This window comes from Dryobates pubescens, chromosome 1 (genome assembly GCF_014839835.1).
Source record: "Dryobates pubescens isolate bDryPub1 chromosome 1, bDryPub1.pri, whole genome shotgun sequence".
Classification (NCBI taxonomy): Eukaryota; Metazoa; Chordata; class Aves; order Piciformes; family Picidae; genus Dryobates; species Dryobates pubescens.
In genome coordinates, this window is record NC_071612.1 from 36272907 (window position 1) to 36290297 (window position 17391).

A 17391-nucleotide genomic window follows, 5' to 3' on the forward strand; every position below is an offset into this window, starting at 1 on the left:
AAACAGTATTTTTACAGCATCATTGTCCTCCTCAGTAAATGTAAAGCCACCCTGCTGCCTTCCATGTTAAGCCTGCAGAGCTACTCAGACAAGTGCATAAATAGTTATTTTTCTGTAACTATACAGTCATCCATCATCTCTGGGTTTAATCTTCCTCCAAGATTACTGGATCTAAGCATGAGACACACAAAGGAAAGAGACCAGGACAGGCAGAATTAGATTTAACATGCCTGTCTCCCCTCAGCACTAAAGTTGTCACATCCAGTTCTGACTGCTGACATGCTTGGTTGGTTTAGAGCAGGGTTTTTTTCTACTGATATGGCTAAATACAGATATATACAAACTGAACAGAAGATTTTGGAGGGACACTTAAACTACTGCCCCTACACACACAGGATCACACACAGGATGTTAGGGGTTGGAAATGACCTCTGGAGATTATCGAGTCCAAACCCCCTGCCAGAGCTGGACCATAGAATCTAGCACAGGTCACACAGGAATGCATCCAGATGGGTCTTGAAAGTCTCAAGAGAAGGAGACAATTTAGTTAGAAAGCATAGAATGAGACAGTTGAGGTAGAAACTCCTTAGCTAGCTTTAAACCAGCTAGCCCTTGCATGGCTGCAGAAGTATGGACCTTGGGTCAGCTTTGTTACTGAAAGCATGGCCACGGAGCATGACATTGTGTTTTTGCCCTGGAAAATGACCAAGTCCAAAGACATGAACCAGACAGTCCTAGAGTGAGGCTTCACAATAACAATTCAGGTACCAACTTCTACCTGCTCCCATCAGCTGTTGCTCACATTCTTGACTGGATCTGGCTCTAAAACCAGAAAAGTCTTTGTGACAACAGCAAGATGAAGAGGTACCATATGTAGATAAAGGAAGATAAATACCTGAGGATGCCTCTGATCCAAAGGAAAGGATTACAGAAAAGAGTGAAAAAAAGCAAATATAGTGAATGAATTCAAATAGCTAGGAACAATTTTCAAATCATATTCTGGTAAGCAAAAGAACTCTTTAGTACTATCACATCTTCACATAAAATGTGCTAGGGAAGGGCAAAGTAGGATTTCAGCTGCATCATCCATGCATACAGCACGCTGAGGAGCACCCAGCATGACAAAAAGGTCCATGATCCATGTACAACTGCAAACTTGCCCTTATACATGGGAAGCCCACAGCTGCATGCACACATGCTGCAATCTGTTGTGAACAGAATGGCAAGGGCACAATCTGAATTTCTACCAAAGACACTAAGTCAGACTAAAGATCTGTCTAGACCTGGAAGATGCCTCCAATGGATACCACCACTGGTATGAACAGCATATAGTCATGCACCACTAAAACATTGCTTCACCTTTCAATGTTTCATGACTGGATTAAACAGTATGACAACAGATTATTAATTTTTTTCTTCTTTCATGTGTTTCCCTAACGCTTTAAATCCACATAATCTTTCAGCATTCTCAAATCCTGCTGCAAGCAGTTCCTTAGCCTTCTCACCTACTATAGACACCTGCACTGAAATACAATGTGTATACCAGCTGTACCTATTGCCTACACTGAGAGAGACAATAACTCTCTTCAGCCACCCATAAGCATTGAACAAACCCTTGGCCATCAGTTTTCCAATCTGAAGACTCAGATCCTGAGTATTTTGCCCTTATCTTTAAATACTTCCCTCCCCAGGCTTTTGGGACAGGAATTTTTCTCCCCACAACAAAGAACAAATCCATTTACTCAAACAGGCAGTGTTAGTGCCAGACTCTGAATTCCGTGGCAAATGGGTGCAACCACTTTTCTGCACTGTGAAAATGAGCTGCTTGTCTTCTAAAGGAGCTATTCAAATTTACCCTGGTTGACTGGGAACTGATAATGCACAGGGAACACACTTGAGACTTTTTCCACGTACTGAGTTTATTCTTGGCTAGCCACCCAGTTTAACTTTACATTAGAACCTGGACTTTAAGGCTTGCATTATGTATGAGAATCCAGGTAAGCTTACAGCATTAATTATTCCACACAAAGGAAAACCTGTCATTAGCAATTGAATGTTTAATTTACATCATCATCATCATCATAATTACAAATTCTCTTTCTTCCAGTAAATTTGGGCATACAACTGCATCACTTTGCCATTTTGACTCCTTGTTCTTAAGCTGCAGCTTCACAGGTATGCTCCTATTAACCGCAACAACTACGAGTTTTATCACATGAACCTTTGACTGGAATCCATTACAGTGTCATTCTGCCTCTCCCACTGCATCTAGAATGTCATGGTTTCAAAGTTCAGGGTGCTTTGTAAAAGCAATTTATCTGCCACCAGCATGCCTGGGGTACTAGCTTCTCACTTTACTACATGAGGCATCTTCCAGAACTCTATCAGACTGAGAGGGTTAACAGAAACTAACACAGAGAAGAGTGGGTTTGTGCTATGTAATCCACAGAGCAACTGTAAACAGTTTAAAATTTAAGTATTGAAGAGGAAGTAAGAGAGGACAAGGGACACGTGGTGAACATTGGTGAAGGTCAATAACATGAGCAGAGACAAACGTCATAGCCTCCTATTTTAGCAGTCTCAAGTAGCATTTCAAGGTCCATCTTATACAAATGCACAGGTGAAAGAGACATCCAGGAAGGACAGGAGAAGCCCTTACCTATTATTTGGCTCAAGACAAAGACAGTGGAAAAGAGGTCATCTGACTTGGTGAGGAAAAAGTCCTGGGATCTGACTTACCGGAGCCATGATGACAATGGTGTAAAGTCAGCAGCAGAAAATCAGAATCATAGAATTGTTAGGGTTGGAAGGGACCTCAAGGATCATCTGCTTCCAAATGGTTAAAAAGAAGATCATGGTAACCACTGCATTTAGTAAGCTCAGTGGTATGTGAAGTGAACAGCAAATAGACAGTTAGAGGCTACGAAAGGATAGGAACAGAGATCAGAAATAGCCATAAACAAGAGCAAGGTAGGAAGACACAATAAAAATAAGAAAAATAAGGCAATGTCACAAAGGGATGACTTCCAGGAACTGTCACAATGTCCCAAAAACACATTTAAATACTCATTTTTCTCATGAGGGAGAGAAAAGACTGGCCAAGTTACAAGGTGCAACCCTGTGAATACAGTGCTCAGTGTCAGGCTGTCTGCTCTATAGATGCAATGCTGCACTACATTCAGCCTGAAGTCGTGGCCAACTCCCATCAAGATGGAGCACAGAGTACTCACCCAGCAGCCTCATCAGGGATGCACTCCCATACTAGAAAGCAATAATGGGCACCTACAAAACCCTCAGTCAAGCAATATCTCAACACACTGTCACAGCCTACAGAATCAGTTTGTTTATTGTTACAGAATGCAAGATGAAGGTCTCAAAAGCACTCCTGCCCCAGAGCTCCACCAAAAGAAACTAACCCAGCATAGTCAGACCTACAAAATGACTGTATCCACCTTCACTTATGCTGCTTTCCCAATGACCAGCACACTCATAAAAAACACCATGATAAAGAAAACCCACATGAAAAACCTGTCCATCACTTTGGCGACTTTTTTCCACTCAACTCCTTTGGCCCGGTTTGCTTTGTGGTCTCGTACACAATTCGCAATGTACTCAGTGTTTTTGATCAACATTTTGTAGCAGGAGCAGCAGTTAACAGCCTCCCTAACCTTTTCACCACGAACCCCGTAGTTTTTGTTCAAATTTCCATTGAGCTTCTCCTTGAGATCACTGTCATCATTCCTATTGGAAGGATGACTTCTTACCTCTTTGTGCCTCCTCTGACACCCATCATCCCCCTCTAACTTACGTTCTTCTTCCTTCTCTCTTTTTGCACTTGTGCAATTTTCACCCACATCATAAACAAAAAAGATTTTTGACATGTAGCCCAAAATAAGCACCCTTGCCCATTGTGGAACAGGCTTTGCTTCTGAGCCACAGTGGTGGAGATTCATGATGATGATGGTCAGAGCAGTGGAAGCTGTGATCATGGTCATAGTTGCTATGTAATACTTTCCTGCAACACAAAATAAGAACACGTTAAAATTACTACCCTAATCACACACAGAGCAGGGTAAGGGTTGGAAGGGACCTCTGAGGATCATCTAGCACAACCCCACTGCTAGAGCAGGGTCACCTAGAGTAAATCAGTCGAATGCAGACATAACAATGTGATAGGGAGGTGGTGGAGTCAGTATCTCTGGAGGTGTTCAAGAAACCTGAGGACATGGCACTTCAGGATGTGGTCTAATGGTCACATTGGTGTTAGGTCAATGTTTGGACTCGATGATCTTCATAGAGTGATTGCCCATTGGAATGGCCTGCCCAAGGAGGTGGTGGAGTCATCGTCATTGGAAGTGTTTAGAAGGAGACTGGATGGGGTGCTTGGTGCCATAGTTTAGTTGATTAGATGGTGTTGGATGATGGGTTGGACATGATGATCTTGAAGGTCTCTTCTAACCTGGTCTATTCTATTCTATTCTATTCTATTCTATTCTATTCTATTCTATTCTATTCTGTTCTAACCAAAACAATTCTGTGACTCTGTGACAGCATAGTGCTGAACATAAATGCAAATGAAATAAATTTTTAATTACCCTGCTTCTCTGGACTTAGATCACACTTCAATTACCACTTGAAAACAAAGATTAAAGCCATTAAAGTAAAACCTCATACTGGTGTGCCTTTATCAGATGAGTGAGTACTGTATCAGCATGGCAAAGATTCGTGAGTCACAACCTCTGATTCTTGAAACACACCCAGTCAGAAAGCAGTTCTAAATCATTTTACAAGAGCCCTACTCTTCACTTGGGATCTGCAGAACCCCCATGTTGATGGTTTCACATGGCTCATCACTTCCTGATGCATTAACAAAGTGATGATAACACTTTTTTGGAGTTATTGACCCATTCCACACCAGCAGATGGGTGCCTTTGAATTCACACAGGTCAGTAAACATGTAGACCTCACCAGGATCCAGAGCTTCAGTCTGGATGATCTTCAGACTGTACAGATTTTAGTCCAAAGAAGGAAAAAGCTCCTTCTGGCCAGGAGTAGACAAGTACAATGAATACATAGAATCATAGAATTGTTAGGGTTGGAAGGGATCTCAAGGATCATTCAGTTCCAACTCCCCTGCCATGGGCAGGGACACCTCACACTAGATCAAGTTGCCCAGAAACACTTCTAACTTGGCCTTAAAAACCTCCAGGGATGAGGCTTCCACCACTTCCCTGGGCAACCTGTTCCAGTGTCTCACCATCCTCATGGTGAAAAGCTTCTTCCTAACACCCAATCTGAATCTACTCACTTCTAGCTTTGTTCCATTCCCCCTAGTCCTATCACTACCTGACACCCTCAAAAATCCCTCCCCAGCTTTCTTGTAGATTAGGTCTCCTTGGAGCCTTCTCTTCTCCAGACTGAACAGCCCCAACTCTCTCAGTCTGTCCTTATAAAGAGCAGCTCCAGCCTTCTGATCATTCTCATGGCCCTTGTCTGGATATGTTCCAGCACCACCAGATCCTTCCTGTAATAGGGGCTCCAGAACTGGACACAATACAACTTCTGCCCCTCGGTCACTGCATTTCACAAACTAAGTACAGCTGACCAGTCAACATCCTGTGGCTTCTGCCTCCACAAAGGGGCAGCTCCCAGCCCTGCTTTGCATCCTCTGTGGAAGAAGCAAAGATGTGATCCCAGGTTTTAAAGAGATTGAAAAGTGTGGTGAGGGAACAGAGAAAGCAAAATGAAGCTAGGTCCTGGCTCTTTTACTTCATACACAAGCCCTACGAGGAGAGGCTGAGGGAGCTGGGGTTGCTTAGCCTGGAGAAGAGGAGACTCAGGGGTGACCTTATTACTCTCTACAACTACCTGAAGGGAGGTTGTAGACAGACGGATGTTGGTCTCTTCTCCCAGGCGGCCAGTACCAGAACAAGAGGACACAGTCTCAGGCTGCGCCAGGGGAGGTTCAGGCTAGATGTTAGGAAAAAGTTCTATACAGAAAGAGTGATTGCACATTGGAATGGGCTGCCTGGGGAGGTGGTGGAGTCGCCATCACTGGAGGTTTTCAGGAGAAGACTTGATGGGGTGCTTGGTGCCGTGGGTTAGTTGTTTGGGTGGTGTTGGATTGGTTGATGGGTTGGACGCGGTGATCTTGAAGGTCTCTTCCAACCTGGTTTATTCTATGTATTCTATGTATATAGCATGATAGGAGGGTAGAGAAGGTACTCCAGGCAGGAATAGTTGCTGCTGGTGAGGGGAATACATTCGACAGCCCTATTCATTGGACAGTGTTTTGCTTCAGCTAAGCCATGCCATTCTTTATATACACAGTAATAATGAGAATAAAAACAATGAGATCTGAATTATCTTAATGAAGCTGGAAGTCAGTGTAGAGGCAAGTCTGTTACTTCTTCTCTACAAGTCTCACCAGAGCATCTGGGCAGCCTCATGACCCAGGGAGGCAGATCAGTCAGGGGCAGGAGGAGAGTCCTTGCAGAAGGCAAATGGGACATTGCTGAACATCACCCTTTCACTATACATCAGCTCTTCTGAACTCTCAGACATAAATTATGACTCAGCTCAACAGATTGTCAATGTAACAGCTGACAGGTATTAAATCATAGAACCATTTCAGCTGGAAAATACCTTTAGGATCATGGAGTCAACCCTGCCAGGCCATCCAACATCTGGATCTTTCAGAAACATATCTTAAAACAGAGTGACTTTGTGCTCACAGCTCCTGCTTGCACTTCATATGCTGGTTTTAAAACTGTTTTCCATTACTACTTTCATTACAACACATGATAAAACCAAGTCTAAATCATAGAATCACAGACATTTTGAGGTTGGAAGAGACCTTTGAGATCATTAAGTCCAACCACTCATCTAGAGCTCACAGTCCTACCACTACTGCTAAGCCACTACCACTAAACCATGTCCCTAAGCACCACATCCATGCATCTTGTAAATACCTCCAGGGATGATGACTCCACCACCTCCCTGGGCAACCTCTTCCAATGCCTGACTACCCTTTCTGTGAAGAAATTTTTCCTAATACCCAGCCTGAGCCTCCCTTGGCACACGTCTAACCGCATTTAATGAATACAAAACAGTTAACTCATAAATCATTTAAAATAAACACAAAGTAACCTTAAAGTGCTGCAGCACACCTGTACAAACTCCATGCACATTTGAATTCCACTATGTTTTAAACAAGGAGCACCTCCATGTTTCCAGAAGCCACAATTTACCAGTGGTTTCCCTGACACTCAGCCCTGCTCTTAATAAGCTATATTTTATTTAAAGGCAAAACATGCAATGCTCACCTATCAAAGGTATGTTTTCAGAGGGAGGCATGATCTCTGCAACCATCAGCTGGAACACAGTCAGAGCAAGAAGAACTGTAACGCCTAGAGACACTTTTTCCCCAGAGTCTGCAGGGAGATAGAATCCCAGTGGGGCCAGGAAAGAGATCAAAATGCAAGGAAGCAACAGATTAAATATGTAGAACGAAGACTTCCTTTTCAAAATCAGCGTGAAGGTCACATCTGGGTAAGGCTCAGAGCAGCAGCCGTAAGTGATGACATTCTTAACTGCTGGCATCCCGTGAATCTCCCATTCCACATCTTCTATGAAGTCAGAGAGGTCACCACTATCAAGAGAATTGATGATGTCTACCTGGTTACCATTATAGGTCCAGGACCCAAATGTAAGGTTGCACTGCTGGCTATCAAAAGGAAAATAAGACACATCCACTACACATGAGCTCTTTGTGATAGCAGGTGCATCCCAAGTGATTTTTCCATCATATCTCAACACAACATTAGTATTCACTGGTTCTGAGAAGTCGTCATCAGCCCTAAAAGGCAGAAAGGTGACAATTAGGACTGACAGGCAACAACCTGGAGTGTGGGCCAGGGAAGGAGGAGCAAAGGGGAAGAACCCTAATCTGAAACCATTAAAAGCATGCTTCTGAAATCATATTTGTATGTATACTGAATATAGAAATTCAGAACAGTTTTGCTGTGTAGTATAATCAAGTGCCAAATCCTGTCCATGGCTTTACTGCAAAATATTTGGGTGATCAACAGCAAGTGTTGAAACAACAAACAAAGGTAAGGTAAAGTGATGAAAGTTCAGACTCTGTGGCTCCTTTCTTCCTTCAGCATTTTCCCTGCCTCCAACTAATACTCATGCTGATTTTCTCCAGCCATACTCACTTGTTATACAGGACAATATCTGGTCTCCAAACCAAATTGCTTGGAATCCTGATAGAATCCAAGCCATCATATTTATCTTTGTCCCATTTGAGATATGCATCATACCAGCTTTGTCGAATCCACAAGTAAGTTGACAAAATTTGATTCCTTTCATCCTGTGTAAAAATGTAGAAATATTTCTAGCTGAAGGTGAGAAAAATCACATCTTAGATCCAGACAGCATTTGTTGTATAGCTCTAAAGGAGCTTAGGGAGGTGGTGGAACCCCCATCCCTGGATATTTTTAAGACCAGGATGGATATGGCTCTGAACAACCTGATCTAGTGGAGAGTGTCCCTACCCATAGCAGAGGGGTTGGAACTAGGTGATCCTTGGGGTCCCTTCCAACCCTGATAATTCTGTGACTGCCCAAAACAGGTCAGAATACTGCCAGGCCACAAGAGTAGGTCTCAGACAAGTACATAGGCCCATAAACATACAGGGAGCTCATTTATTTTGAATTTCTCTTGTCCAAACTTTCTTCCCCTTACACCCTCCCTAGCTTTAATCAGTTGTCTAAGGCTCCCAGTATCTTAAGAAGTTCCTTTTGTGAGCTTTGGAGTACCAAACAGCCAACAGATTCAGTCTAAGAAATTCTCAGAAAGCTTCCTGAGACCTTGAAGTGGCAACTCCCAAGTCATAAAAGTGGTGTTCCATTCTTCTTCTAGACACATTTTCATTTGCCTTAAAAGTGTGTCTGGCTAAACCGAATTTATTAAAGGGTCACTGAAGGCTAAAAGAAGGAGTTTATGTAGAAACCCTAGAAAAAAACACTTGCTCTTTCTATTTAAAACTCAGCATAAGTTGCCTGGAGGGTGTGATACCAACACCTAACTACAAAAAGAAGTATTAACAATTCAGCAGCTCTGAGTTTGTAAACTTATGATGGAAGTCTTGGTGTTGCAATCTAACCAAATTCTACACAGAGCTGGGGACCGTAACCCTCTGGAGGAAGCATTACTGAAGTTGTCTCAGTAAAATGCAAGTTGCTTTTCCTACTCCAGGCAAAAAGGTTTACAGCTGGCACCTTTCTCCATATCTTTAGAAAACCAGAACTGTGCTCTTACTCACCATGTCTTTAATTTGAGACAATGTGATCTGAAGGGTGACGTTCAGAACTTTATCTGTGTCTTCCACGGGTCTTAGAGCATTTGAGTAGTCTTCAAACAGTTCATTGAACAGCATGTGAGCGTATTTTCCTTTGGCTGATTCCACAGCTAGATAACAAAGATTTGTTCAGTACATCAGATTAAGCACTAAGCAGTATCAGAAGGTGTCCTCTTTCTACAGCTTCAGGTAGCATTTGCTGTAACTATGTTTATCATTCATGTACTGGAAACTATCGTTTAGTGCAGAAAGAGAAGCAAACCTGATGAAGCCATTCAAGTAAGGACAGCATTCACCTGAGGTAAATGAATAGCTAACTCCAGCTTTTCACATATACCTCTTCACCCAGAGATCAGTGCCTTTTTTCAAGGTAAATATTATTACCTTTCATTTTACTGATGCCTTTCACAGGTGTAGAGATTATTGACTTACAGTCATACATCTGCAAAGCTAAAATTAGAAGCAAAGTCTGAAATCAAACCTGCTCCCAGGCTAGTGACTTGTGATATTGCCCTAAATGCAGCACTGAGAGATTCATGCAACTTTCAGAATTTCCTCTTTTTCATTTTTAACTAATACCTGGGGGGGAAATAATAAATAAATAAAATCTGATCTGCTTTACTTCACAAACTGGCAACTGCATGGTGCACAAACACATCCTTGCACTAGCATCTTGTCCAAACCATGTGTTTGGAGGTGTTTCTTGCCATCCAGGCTTAGTCACTGAGGATAATTCACTGAAACTTGAGGTTTTATATGACAGTTTTGCTGTTCCATGTTGGTTTGTGCATCATATTTTTCTCTAGGCAGCCTCTGTATTTCCTTCAGATAGATTCACACATTCTGCAAGCAAGGGGCAAGGACAGTAACACTCACAAATCTGCACAAATGCCAGCTGGCACGATGTTGGAAGCAAACGCTTCGGAGTACATCACTCTCTGGTGACTCACAGCGACTTCCTGGACAAATAAGAGTTCAAAGCCAACCCTCTTGATTAAAAAGAAATCCTAACAAATCAAAGCTTCACAAAGAACATAGAAGTTGTGGCTGCACATGACCCTTCTTTTTTTGTCTATGCATCAGCGAGACAGAGTAAAACGATACAGATGAGAGACTTCTGGAGCTCAACCGTGTAAGGCATCAGGACACCAGCTCCTGTTGGAGTTAAATAAACCTCAATGCAACATTTAGCTATCAAGCAGTATTCTCACCTTGAAGCATCGCTGCTGTAAACAGCAACCAGAGAGAGATGGAAAAGGAAGGCAGGCTATTTCTCTTCATTTCTGGACCTTAAATAAAACTGTTCACTCAAGGGCACAAAAACAAACAGGAAAAAAAAAAATCAAGTTGTACAGCATCAGATAGATGCTGAGGCACTGATGAGCTTCTGGAAGCAGCTCAGTTCCCCTTGAGCAGCTGTCAGAGTCCTAGAGCGATCGATGGGCTTTGTCCCTGCCACCTCCTGGGTCTCCGACAAACCCTCCCTCTCCCTGTAACCTGAGAGCTGCCTGCTCTGAAGCTAATGCTGACGAAGAAGACAAATGGATGGGGTATCAGTAGAAAAACTATGCTCCACTGCATATGTGTTTTTACTACAGATGTAAGATGTTGACCTATTTATGAAGAACATTTCTTTGATGGGCCACCTTTTACTGCCCCTATATTCAGCTATAGCTTGCTGAGGACCAGTTCTGTGGAACCTGTGGACGCTCACACACAACAAAAAAGAAAAGTGATCTGCCTCAGTTCTTTTCATTTGTATTGTCACACCATACATCACACATCCAGCATGTCACATGGCACAAACACACAGCCAGACTGCCATAACAACATGTTCACCTATCCAAGTGGTGCCACATGGAAGGGATGCATCTATACCAAAGTCAGTAGCCCAATATTGCTACATGACCAAGAACTTACACTGATGCAGACAGCTCTGAAATCAGTACCCAGCACAGTAAATAAGGAGTAAAGCTGGACTCTGCAGATAGAATGCCATTCCCCAGTACAGAAGGGACTGGAAGGCTGGAAGGGACCTCAAAAGGTCATCCAGTCCAACTGCCTTGCTGGAGCAGGATCACACAGGAACGCACCCAGACAGGTCTTGAATATCTCCAGAGAGACACTCCACAGTCCCCTGGGCAGCCTGTTCCAGTGTTCCATCACCCTCACAGTGAAAAAAAACTTCCTTATGTTTCCATGGAATTTCCTATGCCTCATCTTCCACCCCTTGCCTGTCACTGAGCATCATGAAGAAGAGCCTGACTCCATCCCCTTGCCAGCATATTTTTTCCCAGGTGAACCTGACAATCACAAAGAATTACAGAGTTGCTGGACAACTTTTGCATTTAGCCAAAAGATTTACAGCAAAGAAATATGAACATGAAATAATATCAGACCTGGCTTCCCATCTACCCCAAAGGTCAGAACTTCATTAGCTCTGTCTGTATTACTCATGTTGCCAAGATAATTTCCTAGTACTGCAGGCATTTGCTTACAAGTTCCCTACAGACAAGAAGAAATGCCTTCCTACTGTCCATAGTCCAATACACCCTCCTGATAAGCTGCAGTCCATCTTGCCATCCTTTTAGGACAAGTAGCAGAAAATAGTCAAGGAAATAGAAAGGTGAAAATATAGAATGAACTACTAAAATTGGTCCAGAACAATTATGATCCATACAAAAAATTAAAATATTGTTTCTTTACTCACAGAATGGTGGAGATTGGAAGGGATCTCTGAAGATTATCTTGTCCAATCCCCCTGCTAGAGCAGGAGGACTACTCTTGTGTAGTCTTTTGGCTAGAAGAAGGCTGATGCCCCATACATATAATTTCTATATTGCGGCATTCCTGCCACTCACGGATGTTGGTCTCTTCTCCCAGGCAAGCAGTACCAGAACAAGAGGACACAGTCTCAGGCTGCGCCAGGGGAGATACAGGCTGGATGTTAGAAAAAAGTTCTATACAGAAAGAGTGATTGCACATTGGAATGGGCTGCCTGGGGAGGTGGTGGAGTCACCATCACTGGAGGTTTTTAGGAGAAGACTTGACGGGGTACTTGGTGCTGTGGGTTAGTTGCTTGGGCGGAGTTGGATTGGTTGATGGGTTGGACGCGATGATCTTGAAGGTCTCTTCCAACCTGGTTTATTCTATGTATTCTATGTATTCTATTCTCACATGCTGATGTTTGAGCTTTCATGGGGTCTATAAATCAATGACATTTATGGTCAGGTGTAATAGGTAAGCACTAAATAATTTCAGTCAAAATGAAATCCATCTCTATCACTTCATTTGCTGAATTGTCAAGTGGCGGGGCCCGGGGGGGGGGGAGTGGTAAACAGCTGAGAAGTCAGAAAGGTCAGAGGAGCCCACAGGCAGTGTGTGGTTATTAGCTGCTTTTTCTGTGAGAAGGTGTGGGCTGTTAGAGGCAACAGAAATCAGAGACAGAAAGATGAAAGATTTTTGGATACAGTCAGATGAGTGCAGTCTCAGGGGATGCTTTTAGTCCACAGTATAATACATTATGTCAGCAAGCAACTCCAGCTTTGCTTCTCTTGCTGTAATTACATGAGTGACCAGGGGTTGTGCTCTAAGTGTGCTGTTAAAAACACTTCTGGAAACAGGACTAAACTTGCTTTGCCACAGGCTTGAGACAATCTTGTGACCTGTTACACCAAGAGGAGATTGGACATGGCACTTGGTGCCATGGTCTAGTCATGAGGTCTGTGGAGACAGGTTGGACTCGATCCTTGAAGTCTCTTTCAGTCTTGGTGATACTGTGATACTGTGATACCAGCAATAAATATCTTCCAAGTAGTGCAGATTGATGGCCTTTAATTTCCCTGAGACCACACATATTAAAAAACCCTTCACCTTTATTGAAATGCCATCTTCTTGAAGGGAAACTCACAGGTCCACAAATGACCAAAACACAAGAAGACATTCAGACAGGCAAACATGAGCACACATGTAACACCTTTGTTACACTTGAGATGCTGCATCGATTACACAGTGCTTGTAAAATAAAACTAAAATACATGGCAAAGCCTTTTCAATATTAAAGATGGAAGAAAATTAACATTTGGCTTCTTTACATTTGTACACAAGAAATGTGACCTGTAATTACAGTATCATGGCACAGAATCACAGTATATTAGAGGTCGGAAGGGACATCCAGAGATCATCAGGTCCAACCCCCCTGCCAAAGTAGGATAACTTGGGGTAGTCTGAACAGGAATGCATCCAGGTGGAATTTGAAACTCCAGAGAAGGAGACTCCACAACCTCTCTGGGCAGCCTGTTCCAGTGCTCTGTCACCCTCACTGTAAAGAAATTTCTCCTCATGTTGAGGTGAAATCTCCTATGTTCAAGTTTGTACCTGTTGTTTCTTGACTTATCACTTCACACCACTGAAAAGAGCATTTTCCCCCTCCACTTGACACCCACCCCCCCTCAGATATTTATAGACATTGATCAGATCTCCTCTCAGTCTTCTCTTCTCAAGAGTAAACAGCCCCAGGGCTCTCAGTATCTCTTCACAGGGGAGATGCTCAAGTCCCCTAACCATCCTCATGGCTCTCTGTTGGAGTCTCTCCAGCAGGTCCCTGTCTCTCTTGAGCTGGGGAGCCCAAAACTGGACACAGTATTCCATGTGTGGTCTCACTAAGGCAGAGTAGAGAGGGAGAAGAACCTACCTAGATCTGCTGGGCACACTTTTCTTCATGCACCCCAGGATACCATTGGCTCTCTTGGCCACAAGGGCAAATTGTTGTCCCATGGAGAACTTGCTGTAGGTCTCTAAAGTAGACATTTGGTGAGATTAACACAGCGGTCATTCATTGAAGTGAGAGATTCATTTACAAAGCCATGCTTCCTCAGAATATGATTTAAAACTGTGCCGTGATCTATGGCAATGATATCCCCAAACCAAATATCCCATTTAACATCTGAATTGAGCTTCGATTTACAGCCAAGCAGTTCCCTATTTTTATAGTATAGCTTGGCTATAAAGTCAAGAATTAATAGAAAGTACAAAGCAGCTTAGAAAGATAATTTAAGAAGAGTCATGAGTGTCTGGAAGTTAGAATCAACCCATTAACCTCTCACTCGCAGCTAAATTCAGAGTTCTCCTCCCACATTACATTTGCCAGCAGATGGCCCTGTTAGCCAACCTACTGATCTACCCGCAGAGTCAAAGAGATATATTTTAATCACACAATAATCATATTTTCAACTACTTTGGCTAATGTCACTGATTGTTTGCCTTACATCTGATAGAAGACAAGCAGAGACAAGATGCTCTTTTAAATAAATGAAAAAAAGAGAGCGAAAGAGAGAGAAGCAACAAAACTGCTTAGGGTGGCTGAACCCAGATTTCAGGTCTGCCTGCCATGCGTGAGACCAGTCAAGAGAGGGTTTCAGGGCAAGCAAAAATACATATCACTGTCAACAACTGCACCATACAAAGCCATATTTAGAGCACAGGCTGCTTCTGCTGATGCAGAGAGTGGTTAAGGTCCAGGGCACAATATCCAACTCTGCTTTCCATATCTTTTGTTCAAACGTTTGGCTCCGTGAGAATGTTTATGGGCTATTAACGGAGCAGAACATCGTGTTCCCGCTTCCATCCAGTGGGACATGAGTGCCCCCTTCACTGGTGCACTCAGCTTGCCCAACACTCACATGACATGTAGCTTTTATGGTGCTAGACAAACACAAATGCTGTTATCAAGACAACACCCCAACAAAAAAAACCATAATAATAATAATCTGAATTCAGTGTACTGCCATGTAAGGGAAGTTTGACTTTGTGCTGAAGTGGCGATGACGTGGAGATGATATCTCTTTCATATTAGAGCCTTCAACTTCAGCTATTTATCTTAGCCAAACTATCAGCAAAGCAGGAAAGAAGTTTAAAAATAAAATTTTGTTCTTTTAATTAGACAAATCTTTCCTCTCCTTCCTAAAATAGCAATTTGTTCCCAAGACTGAGTTTTCAATGTGAACATTTTCAAAAGATTTTTAATCACATTCAGCTTGGAAAAGGCCCTCAGGATCACCAAGTCCAACCAATAACCCTACTCTACAAAGCTCATCCCCATGCACCACATCCAACCAACCTTTAAACACATCCAAGGTTGATTGAGTCCAGTTTTGGGCACCTCAATACAGGAGAGATGTGGAGGTGCTGGAGAGAGTACAGAGGAGGGCAATGAAGCTGGGGAAGGGACTGGAGAATAAAGCTTATGAGGAGCAACTGAGGGAGCTGGGGCAGTTTAGTTTGGAAAAGAGGAGGCTGAGGGGAGACCTCATTGCTCTCTACAACTACCTGAAAGGAGGTTGTGGAGATGCTGGTGCTGGCCTCTTCTCACAGGTAGTTAGTGACAGAACAAGAAGGAATGGCCTCAAGCTATGACTGGGTAGGTTTAGACTGGACATTAGGGGAAAAATTTTCACAGAATGGATTCCTCCCCTTTTTTCTTTTTGTCTTTTTTTTTCCTTTTTTCTCTTTTTTTCTGTTTTTTTTTTTTAATTTCTTTTTTCTTCCTCTTTTTTTTTCTGTTTTTTTCCTGTTTTTTCTTTTTTTTTCTTTTGCATAAAAGCACCCAGAGCGTTTAAGCTTCCAACTGTAAAAGCTACAGATACTGTACTATCACAGGCCTCAAGGCCGTCTGCAGCATTTCAAACCCACCCCTTCATCAGAGAACAATAAAGAAGAACAGATTGGTTTCCAAGCACAGTTTGTAAGAAGTGTCTCACAGTCTGCTTCTCCTTGCCTGCCTGCCAATTTCCCTCCCCAGAAGCTGTTGCCTTCCGCAGTCTTCACAGCATTTGCTGCAGAATATTATCTCGTGATGGGGTCAAGGAGCACACTAACTCTTCAGAGTTAGACTTCTGTCCTCAGACTGACTGAAGGCGTAACAGCACGGCTAACAACAGTTCTTCCTGCCAGCAGAATAGCCTGACTGTGCCTGCTCTGGAGAAGGAGAATATAGCACTTCCTTTGGATGCAGCATCTTTCTCCCCACCTCATTTTTTTTTCCCCTCAGCCACATACTGCCTCCTCCTTCCTTCTCTCTAAAAATACCTTACCACCTGAAGCCAGCATACTCATTCATATTTTCTTCCACCCTGGTGCACACATGGAAGATAGGAAAGCCGTTAGGAAGCGTTCACAATGTCAGGGCATGAGGTACTGTACAATATCAGCCATATTGTCCTCGCTTACATATTGCAGTTGTGAGTTTTTCTGAATATAAATTTTATTTGGGTCCACTTTGCTCAGCTGATCACCTCGCTGGACCTGAAAAAGAGAAAGCTTTTGCTTCTAGAATCATAGTATTATTTAATGTGATCTGAAATGCAGCATGTTACAGTGAGGGTGGTGAGACATAGGTTGCCCAGGGATGTCGTGGAGGCCTCCTCCCTGGAGGTGCTCAGGACCATGCTGGATGGGGCCTTGAACAACCTGGTCTACTGGAAGGTGTCCTTGCCCATGGCAGGAGGATTTGAACTAGAGAATCTTTAAGGTCACTTCCAACCCAAACTATTCTACATTCATCTCTTTTCAGGAGCGTGCTTGCAAGCTGACTGGTATTTTGTCATCCTTGAGAAGCATTCAGTATCTGGCAGGGTTAAGACCAGAGCTATTTTATAATTTTAGATATCAGAAAGCTATTTTATATACAACTCTTTCTCACTGGGATCATTTCCAGCTTTGAATGGCTGATGACAGGATTGATGCTCTACTGAAAGACTACCTCTGTGCCTAGACCCTCTTCCAGAGCACAGGTTTACCCTAACAGACAGCCTGATGCTCCAGAACAAATTGGATTGGATTTGTACCTTGTTACAAAGGTGCAGACAGACTTCTACAACAGCAATCTTCCTCTGCATGACCTTTCTTGAGCCACAGAACACAGCACATTGCCTCAGCTTTTGGACGTAGAGGGGAAAACCTTATTGATTCTATGAAAGCTCCCAGCTCAGTGCAAGTTGGAGACTAGCCTATGTTCCCTAGAAAGCAAT

The 17391-nt window shown here is 43.0% G+C and overlaps 1 protein-coding gene across 1 annotated transcript; it reads right to left on the bottom strand.

Moving 5' to 3' along the window:
* Window positions 1–3411: 3411 nt before the first annotated feature.
* Window positions 3412–10678, bottom strand: CHRNA9 (cholinergic receptor nicotinic alpha 9 subunit). The gene is made up of 5 exons (XM_009910735.2): window positions 10576–10678; window positions 9329–9474; window positions 8220–8374; window positions 7326–7858; window positions 3412–4015 (listed from the first exon to the last, which is right to left on the bottom strand). Exons 1-5 carry the CDS (start codon window positions 10643–10645, stop codon window positions 3459–3461), a joined length of 1461 nt encoding a protein of 486 aa, XP_009909037.2. The 5' UTR covers window positions 10646–10678; the 3' UTR covers window positions 3412–3458.
* Between the last annotated feature and the right edge of the window lie 6713 nt (window positions 10679–17391).